The sequence below is a fragment of the Montipora foliosa genome, chromosome 11 (genome assembly GCF_036669935.1).
Source record: "Montipora foliosa isolate CH-2021 chromosome 11, ASM3666993v2, whole genome shotgun sequence".
Classification (NCBI taxonomy): Eukaryota; Metazoa; Cnidaria; class Anthozoa; order Scleractinia; family Acroporidae; genus Montipora; species Montipora foliosa.
In genome coordinates, this window is record NC_090879.1 from 21,179,721 (window position 1) to 21,189,720 (window position 10,000).

At 38.9% G+C, this 10,000-nt stretch overlaps 1 protein-coding gene across 3 annotated transcripts in view; it reads right to left on the reverse strand.

Annotated features, from left to right (window-relative positions):
• Nucleotides 1-2,469: 2,469 nt before the first annotated feature.
• LOC137974650 (uncharacterized) overlaps nucleotides 2,470-10,000 on the reverse strand; it is an 8,985-nt gene continuing 1,454 nt past the window's right edge. The window contains exons 1-7 of one of the 3 annotated variants that reach the window (XM_068821571.1): nucleotides 9,861-9,960; nucleotides 7,697-7,782; nucleotides 6,913-7,270; nucleotides 5,379-5,442; nucleotides 5,012-5,141; nucleotides 4,509-4,695; nucleotides 2,470-3,479 (exon numbers count right to left, since the gene is read on the reverse strand). In XM_068821571.1, coding sequence (XP_068677672.1) covers nucleotides 3,473-3,479; nucleotides 4,509-4,695; nucleotides 5,012-5,141; nucleotides 5,379-5,442; nucleotides 6,913-7,270; nucleotides 7,697-7,775 — 825 coding nt within the window. In that variant the 5' untranslated portion in view covers nucleotides 7,776-7,782; nucleotides 9,861-9,960 and the 3' untranslated portion in view covers nucleotides 2,470-3,472. Of the gene's footprint in view, nucleotides 3,480-4,508; nucleotides 4,696-5,011; nucleotides 5,142-5,378; nucleotides 5,443-6,912; nucleotides 7,271-7,696; nucleotides 7,783-9,860; nucleotides 9,961-10,000 lie in introns of those variants that run through there. The other 2 variants (XM_068821568.1, XM_068821570.1) reach the window with 2 other exon arrangements.

A 10,000-nucleotide genomic window follows, 5' to 3' on the forward strand; every position in this document is an offset into this window, starting at 1 on the left:
TGAATTCGTGTTTGATTTTGATCATTGGCAGGCTACACCAAGTCGTTTCCAGTTGAAAATAATCGCTAACCGGTGTTTTCGGCTCCTTTAAACTCTTTACGAGGTTGTTAATAACCTATGAAAGTACCAGTGGATAACCATTTTGCCAGGGAAGAATAAATGGACCTTTTCAGCTTGTTCATTTTGTTTTTCCCATTTCAGACCACGTGATGTTACTCTCGTCTTTTGCACGCACTTATTTAGTCGAAGAATGTATGACGTTGCGGCAATACTTCGGAAAGTGAAACGTCGGAAAATCGATATTGATCGTTGCCTTATCGATTTGAATTCAACTGAGTGAGTGACAAATTGGCATGTCTTGAAAAAATCGATCTTGGTCGATGACTTATCGATTAGTTACATCTGAGTGAGTGACAAATGTGCATATTCTGACCCCTAAAAAGTGGAGTCACCAGGAAATTTTTGCACCAATTGACGAGGCAAGACCTGGCAAGACCTGGCGTCTGGGATGTTTCCTCCAAAGACTATCACAATAGGAAAGTGACAGCCAAAAAACAAAAGCATTAGAAATAAACATGCACAAGCTTGCACACAAACTTCATTTTAGCGGTCAGGTCTGGTTAGCTGAATATACCGGCTAGCTAGCCGCCATATTTACGTCAGAAAGGGTTTTCCCAGGGTCTAATATTTTTACTCGTGAAACACTCGACAAACTCTCGTCAACTCTCGCTCTCATTTGGCCAGGGATTTACAGGTTTTGATGCAATAGACGAGTTCACGCTCTTGAGTACATCATTGGTAATCAGGGCAAGATGGAGAGAAATTCAAAGGTTTGTAAGGAACTCCAAAACAATGAAAAGTATTCATGACATGCAATTTTGGGGTTTTTATTTTCCAAAACAGAAGATATGCACTCAAAGGTGCGGCAGAATAAATTTGGAGAGACTGGCTATTGTAGAAATTATTTTATTTAAAAGAGTTTCTGTCACACATTTCCTGTAATTCCAAAGGCACAAAATTTGTATGGAGACAAAAAAACAATATTTAGGAATTCCAAAGCCATTACTAGCACTTCACATTACACTCTAATCAGTTACGTCTGTGGATACCAAGTCTAATTCATCTCACTTGTGAATGTAAACTTATTTGTTTGGTTTATGAAGGCGAAAGTCTATAAAGTTTAGTCACGTACAATCAATCGCAGTGACTAGCACTTCAGAAGAGACATCCTGTTGCTTTAATTTCACACATTTCAAAATCTCGATCTTTGTCTTCGGAAAACTGTAGTAAGCCACCTTAAATTATCCAGAGAAGTGCGTGGATAACTGCTCCCTTCATTCGCATTGTATTCGGTATTTTATAATATATAGATTTAGCCAAGCCTAAAGCAACCTCATTCGCAGGGTTATCTCCCACTCGTCCACCGGAGTCCACTCCCTCGCTCCAGTGGACGAGTAGGGGAGAACCCTGGGAACGAGATTGGCCTAAAAGCGGAGCTCCCGTTTCTAACCCCAGAAAGCAGTATAGTGTTTTTGGAAATAACTATGCTTCTGCATAAAGTACAAAATTAATCGCCATTAGTGTATACAGTTAACAGTGATCAAACAAACAAACAAGCCTTGCAAACAACAATAACCAACAATTTGAATCAACAACTGAAACTGAAATTACATGCATAGTAATCTCTTTCACAACATTTTTCGTTTGACTTACTTTGACTAATTAAAAGAGTCAAGCTAAAGAGTAGTAAATTCACTTACTCGACTGCAATTTCACAGTCAAACAAAGCATCTCACGACTGGAAATCCATTTAACACAAAAATCCTTTAAATGTGATTGTTGAATAATGCCAGAATCTCTGTTTCAGACCTTCTTCGTTTTTTTAGCGAGTTTTACAAAATATGTGAAGCAGCAAGGCATGCATTACGAAGGAAAACAGTACCTGAAAGCCAACCGTTGTAAATTAGTATTTTGTCTCTCGCTCTATTTCTCTCAGATTTCCGGTGTTCTTCATTGAAATTTTCTCTTCTTCTCTTTCCTCGGCTTCAATCGAGGCTTTTTTCGCTTAAATTTCTCAAATTTCGTGGTCTCTTCTCTCGTTCTCTTTCCTGCTCTTTATCCCGGTGATCGGCACTAGTATGATTTCCCGCCAAAGAAAATTGCCCGAACACTCCCATCCCCAGAGGCTGTCCTGCCTCCCCACCTCCACCCAGACAGTACGGGCGGGCATGGGCGGGCGTACGCTGACGTCATAACCAAAATTTCTCGGATGGATGACAGATTTCCCACAAAAACTTACCCATGGTACTCCGCTGGCGTTCTTCGCGCGCCTGAGCTCCGCTGTTATTATTCCTAGTCCCCTCCCCCCCTCCGGAATCTCCCCTAACCCTGCGAGTGAAAGGACAGAAATTTAATACCTTGCTTGCTTGCCTGTTTGCTGTTAAACACCTCATTACTAAACTTAAAATATGTGAAACAAGAAACCAATGTTTTTTTTTCTTTTCTTTAATTTCAGGACTATGTACATTTGATTTGTGACATTCTGTAAATAAACAGTTTGGGTTCCTGAAGTATATGGTAATTTCATAACTCGCTACCAACGCTAACTAGTCTTGATGACCATACTTTTTTCACTATTTTAGTATTGAGTCTTAACGATTTCTTTTCCTAGAAAAGATAAAAAACAACTACTTGAAATATCCTAAAAGATGTGGAAGACGCACTTGGAATAGGCCATTTCCGAGTTCATGTCTGCCTCTTCTTCAAAGCGAGTCTAAGTGTAAAGTTTTTGTGATGGTAATAAGTTCTACTTCACATATGAATGAAAACTAATTTTCATAAGAAAGACTTAGACTCGCTTTAAAGAGGAGGCAGACATGAACTCGGAAATGGCTATTAAACTGATTTTTGTCATGACTAAAAGGCACTGCGAAATCGCTCCGAGCAATGACCGAAAATTTTTCTTTTCTGGAGAAAAGCTCTAGTTATTTTCTTTTCCCCATGACAAGCAACTGAGGAAAAATTTGATGAAAACCTAAGCCTCGATGTATGGTTGCTTAAACAGTCGAAGCCCTCAAACGGAAAGCTAATGAGCATTATTTCCCTATTATATTCGAGGAGGTTTAAACAGTGGATCACATCTCATCAAAATGCCTCGATAACGGTCAGTAAGAAAGTTAAAAATCGACCTCTTACTGAAGACAAGTCCACGAAGCCAAAGCCTTCCCTTGCAGTTCTATCCTTTTTTCATTCCGTTTCAAATTTCGCACGTTCAGCTCAGTTCACATGACGCAGTTTGTATTGTATCGCTGCCCCGTTCTCTCTCAACTTGATGAGTTTGCTTCCAGTCCGCGGGAGTTATAAATTTGTTTCCCTATTTAACGGTGGAGAAGAAGCCGTACAGCTAACGTTATCGCTGGAAACGTATCCAGTGTCTCTTAAACAATCTGTAGACTCTGATTCCACGGTCACCTTAAGATCTGGAAGAAATAGAGAAACAAAATTCTCAAAAATAATTTATGTCTGAACGAAAATTTTTATGGTATTTTTTCAGAATGTTCAAGCTGAATAAACAATGATAATTGAAGTGACTGGATTGCGATTTGGTCTGGAGTCACAAACAAGCATGGTCTCGAACCAAAATCATGTTGCGCCACAAAAAATTCAACGATCACTTTATTACACCCAATTTAAAATCACAGAGGTGTTGACCATATTCATACCTATTAATATATGTACTTGCCTACTGTAGTTAGTTTATTTTCAATCTGATATAAAGGATACGATTTAGAGCAGAAACATAGCGCGATTTGTATGTAAATTTCATAGTGTAGGCCAATCATATCGCAAGGATGACCACTGATTTCAAAATGGCTGTAATAAATGACGTAACAACACTGGCCCGGATTCAGAAAGATACCCAAATACGGAGCCTTACCCTGGACCTTTTTACAATCGAGAGTGTAGGATAATTGTTCGCACTGTTATCCTCTTATTGCTGGCTTAAAAATTGACATCGCCGCACAATTTCAGATAATCAGAGGGAAACACAATAATAGAGAGATTTAGCATCACATCTGTATACGTGAAACAGCAAACGTCGGCTTGCTGTTTTACCAAGCTTGTGACTTGGGCTTTGCGCGATCCACGGCAACCCGGAATGGACTCCGTTAATCTCTAGTATTTAGTTACATGTAACGAAACCAAAAACACTTTTAAACGTTGTTTGTAGAAAAAAAATACGCAGTATAAAATGAAAATCTTCACCTAATTTTGCGAGTTTCGATGAAGCTGTTTTGTGAGTCAACAGAGAGTCAGCGTGAATTCATGAAGAAAATTGCAGTTTTCTTGGACTTAGCGCCGAATGCATGCATTTGATTTTCTTTATGTCTGTCGTAACCAGCGAAAAATTATTTGGTTTTGGTGAGAAGAAACACCGTTGGGAAACGGTATATCGTTTTTTTACATCATGATTCGTTTCAAGAAGAGTTCACATAAAAAATACATACTTACAGTGCTGGTCAATCTCGTAAGTCTCATCAGTCTTGCTCGAGTCTAATCGGTCGAGAGGAGAATGATCCGAGTTTTGCCGGGATCGTTTTCTTACCCAGTGTACCAGAGCGCAGATGAGGACAATAATAATCACCGTTTGACCAATCAGCAATGTGATGAACATGTGGTAGTGCGTTTTAGCTCCTAAAGAAAAGAAATAAATTAAGTCACTGGTATATTGTAAATACCATTTCCCCTAGCTAGCAAATCATCATCTCTGTCATAATAACAGTAATAATAATAATAATAATAATAAAATTATTATTATTATTATTATTGTTATTAATTATAATAATATTAATAATCATCATCGTCATCGCTGTCGTTGTTATCGCAATCGTTATGATCGCCTTCTGACCTTATAATAATGGAAAAGTACGGCTGACCAATCGGAAGCTTGAAACGAGATAACAGGAGTTTAAAAGCGACTGTGTTGAATGATATGCACATGCATGCTTACCATCTTCTGGCTTTCTAACTGGAAGCACCTGTACACATTTACAGTTCACGTCAATCCCCATTTTTGCCTCTGTGCACTCATCGACGACACTGTCTAAGCATCTACAACCACAAATATCATGGCTCCAAGTCTGCGGGAATAAAAGCGATTGAATTATTACATTTCTTGATAAGGAGTCTGTAAAAGCTTGGATCATATAAACACCAGCTTTATATACATGTATGCCTTATCTCGTTTAGATATGACGGAGTGTAAATTTATCAACTTTATAGTTTCTCTACTCCTTCCTAGCAGTTTGACATCTGTGCACTTGACAGATAAAATGAAAAAAGACAACAAATAAATAAAACATAAAAAAGGCACAAACCATTCTCAGAGGACAGACGTCAGGCGCTTTAGCACACTCGCATTTACAAGTATTTCTATTCCACCTGAAAATTTTTACCAAGACAAACCGTGGTTAGTTTGTGTAAGACTAAAAAATACTGCTAGAAGAGGAGAGGGGTGGGGCTGTAAGCAATGTCAACGTCGCAATTAACCGATTGTTTCTACTGTTAACGATATTACACATGTTATCGTTAACATGGAGGTTATAGTTAAAGCAGGCAGTGAAGCCTAATGGTTAGGCCGCTTGCCTTGACTCAAGACCTGTTGTGGCACTAGTTGAATTTGATCCTGGTAGTCCCTGGTTCAAAATTTCGGCTGCAGTGAAACAGTGGAGACCTTAGGGTGAGTCTAGCTCCTTTCGTTCCAAACATAAATACCCTATATGCATGAAGCAAATTCCTTTGAGTTCTCTTTAATTAAAAAATCTGAGCCTCCCGTAAAAACAATGGCAATTTTGTAGCACGCATCATCGCCATTATTTTTGAGTCCCTTGTGTGTTGCACGGACAGTTCCAGGTCGGGGTGGGGAGGAGGGAGAAGGGAACAAAAAATCGAAAGAAAGGAACTGGGAGAAGGATTGGAAGGGGGACGCCCGCGGTAAGAATCCAAGTCAGTTCTGCCTTCTATTCTCCTTGAACTAGATTATGCCATCTGTCATCAATTCTTCTACTTCTTCTCTTCTTAGTTCCCTGTCATTTATTCCTCTTTATTTTTTGTCTTCTCCCTACCCCGCCTGGGGCATAAGTGTTTCACTTTTGTGAGTTTTGAAGCAAGCAATCGTGGACAATCTTCCTGTCGGTGTACGTTGGATCAGTGGCTTGATCTGATCGGCGTAATTACAAGTTGAGAAACTAAATATTTTAAGCAAGAGCCGATACAACGTAGATTTGATTTTAGTGGTGTACTATATTTCGGCTGCCCAAACCAGCCTTCTTCAGGTACAATGAGAGTTTACATTGAATTGCTTCTATGTACATATATATATGTAGTAAATAGATGCTGACGTAATACTGGAAAAAATGTGATAAAACATGGCAGTTACAACGAATTTGAATTCAAATACTAAGAGTAACAGAAAAATAACAGAAATGACTCTAAATAATAAACTGAAATCTAATACGTTTCTTCGCGGATATTAAGACCGTTGGGATCAATTGTCCTGCCTTTTGAAAACGCTTCCCTGGCGTTACGGATCGAGTCTCTTTTAGAAAATATTTTTTCGATAGGAATTAATTGCATGTCCTTTGAGATGTTGTGGGGCGAGGAGAGGAAATGTTCTGCGACTGTAGTAGGTTTGGATTTGGTGTTAGCGTTATCTAAAGTGCGGCGGTGTTCATTAAAACGGTCTTTTAAACGTCGTTTAGTTTACAATCTACGTTGTATCGGCTCTTGCTTAAAATACTTAGTTTTTCACTTTTGTCCACTATTTGTTGCAAATACGCTGGCAAAGGAGGAAAATAGGTGCTGATCACTCTCCAATAATATTGAACACTCAAAATCAGACCACAGTCATACCTGAAATTTTTCTTGCAAGCAAGTTCTTTCGGAGGTCCATCCGGGTACCTGCACTTGCAAGAGCAACGACTGTCGTCCCAGTCCTCCTTGGAAAAATTGCAATCATCCGCTGACCTAATGCAAGCGGGTTCACATTTCGTGTGATTTGTAACAGTGAGGGTGGATTTGTCGCCATTAGAAACTGAAAATACTTCGATGTTTAATTCTTGGGAAACTTTTGGTACACAATGTCGGATATGAGGATTGAGTGATCCCGCGCAACGGTGGAGTTTTACAAAGAAAGGGTAATATCTGTGACTCGAGGGATCCACAGCCACAACAGTTTCATGAGGTACGCCACAATGAACGTTATCCAATCCTAAGGTTAAAAAAAGAAAATGTCAGGGTTCTACTCATTTGAGTTTGAAAAAAGGAACAGTTTTTATTTAATGAGGTAAAACACAAACATCATGCAACGATTGCAACTAGTTTGATAAACCTTCCTGATGTCAAAGCAATTGAATTTAATTTGCAAAATGCAAGCGTGCGTGCAAATTGTTTTGTTTTTGCTTCTTATTGGTGGAAAATAAACACTCTTTAAGTCCAGTAATACGGCGAAACGGTGCAATATTGCTCGTTTTCCTACATTTAGCGTCGGTTGCGAGTATTTGTTCCGAGTTTTTTATTAGCTTCGTTAATTTTTGACGTCTGTCGTGATTGGCAGCCATCAATTTGATTTTAATGCAATACGTAAATCACCCACCGTTAACATTGTTGATTACTTAAATCGCTTACTGATCCTTACGTTTGATTTTCTGTTCAGCTACACTTTCATTCAGCAACATCAGCAGGATCAATGCAATTGTGGTCAACATTCCAATCATTGATAAACTGAAAAAAAGACAGTTATTCATCAGAACAATCCAATGAAATCAGTGAGATTCTTGGGAACCAAGACGCAGTGCATACACTGCATCGTCACACAACATAACGCGCAACCAGTGTTTTGTGACGTCAAATTAATCAAGGCCGAGGGGTTCTCTTTTTTAGCTTCTTGTTTTAATATCATTTAAACTATAAAGGCGTCGGTTTTACTCCCACCTAACTTTCCGTTGAGAATGCTGAGCTTTCCGAGTGTGCAATGCTTTTTTACTCATAGAGGAAAAGCTAGTTGCAGATTTCGTTATCCCAGGACACTTGATTGTGGGCTAAAATTATAAATTGTTTCAGATTTTGAAACTATAGTATATTGAGGGGTCATTTCTTTAGTAGTGATTCAAGTTCCAAGTAGGCGTAATGACGAACCGTTAGACAATTCAAGCTTAAGGACGGTTATTGCGCATACGGTCTGCGCATCTCGAGATACTCGGGTTTCCTATCGGTGATGCTTACCAATACAGAGATATATTTGCGCGGTTTAAAACTATCCGGAGAAAGTAGATCTTAGTAAGTACTCTTGGTATCCAAAAAGAATATTGGGGGTAACAATGCATTTTTCAGAGATAGTTAAGCTTCAAATTGAGAAAGAACGCCATACATTGCTTGGTATTTTAAAGCTTTTTACAAATATTATTCATGAATTATCTTTGAAAAATGCGTGGTTATCCCCAATTTTCTTTTTGGGTTTAAATAACACTTTTTAAGATCTACATTTCCTGCATAATCATAAACCGGGGCGAAAATACCTTTGAATTAGTAGGCACCGTCCTTAATTAATGATTGTTAAGTAAACACATTTCCGAAATTTGAAGGAAAAAAACAATATTATCTTATCGGAAGTTTATTGTCTGGTTTCATCGACAGTGAGTGAAACAGAGAGGTATCTTAACTTTTACTTAAATTAAAGGTGGGCAGACACCAGGGGTCATGTTGCAGCGTCAAAAAGGTGTGTAGTACACACTGAGGCGACCTGCATTAGGGTCGTGTAGCAGGGCCATGCAGCAAGGACCAACGAGACAAACAGCATTTAAATTGTGCAGATTGTGCAACTCCGGAAAATACGCCCGTTGGTAACCAGCTTACTCATCCGGTTAGCGGATGTCAGCAAGAATATGACCCAATATCACGTTATTGATTTGAAAATGTAAAATCGATCGGTATGACAATAATCTTTATCTTGTCTGTTTTAAAGAAACCGAAAAATGATTAAATGTTTGTTTTGTTTTTTGTTCTTTTTAAAAGTTAACATTACAGTTTGTTATGCAGACTCGGACTGCACTACACGTATGTCATGTATCAAATTGTTTCTAACAAAGAAATATTGGAGATATAATACCTCCTACTTTGCCACTGATGTTGTTGCTCACTATAATTTCTTGCTTTGACCAACTGCTGTAGAGGGGAGCCCCGTTAGGATCGTTAGAACGCCACAACCAACGCGTTAACTAAGTCATAAATTCACTTTCAGCGGGGATCAGTCGCACTAGGCAATGAGAAAACTTCGTCGTCAGCTCCACGATTTGCCGGGTTAAAGAATTCTACGAAGCTCTGCTTTTCGTCATGCCATAGAGAAAATGGCACAAAAATGAAAATAGGCAGCAATCTGCTGACATACCTACAATCTGATCCCGAGCGGTCTCAATCTTTTCAAGTATTGTACGTCGTATTTTACGCCGTCTTGAGTGCCAGGTTTCCCACGTTTCACGGTTCAACGAATATCAAACTACACGAAACTTGCATTTGACATGCTCCTGTGCGTAAAAAGCCGAATTTATCGTCTACTGAAAGTTAACAATACAATTGGGTGCGGTACTAGTTTTCGTGCAGGATTCAGCAGCGAAGCGGAGAAATCTGTGGTTAAAGTGACTGTTTTTCTTACCTTTTCGCACACAAGTAAATAATTAAAGTCACACAGCGACAATTTTTGATTCAAGACAGAATTACGTAAGAATACTGCTAAGTCAATATTTAAACCGTGTATTTAACTGAACGCGCATCAATAAGCTCTTGTACAAATTGACTAAGCCTACCTTGCTTGTTTTTCTTTTCTTTTCAGTGAAGTTTTGTCAGGATTCACCGCTTGGCTAATCGAGTGTGATGTGACTCTGGGTTTTATTGCAAGCAAGGGTCAGAACCCGCCTATTAACGCGGCGTAAAAAGTCTAGTACTT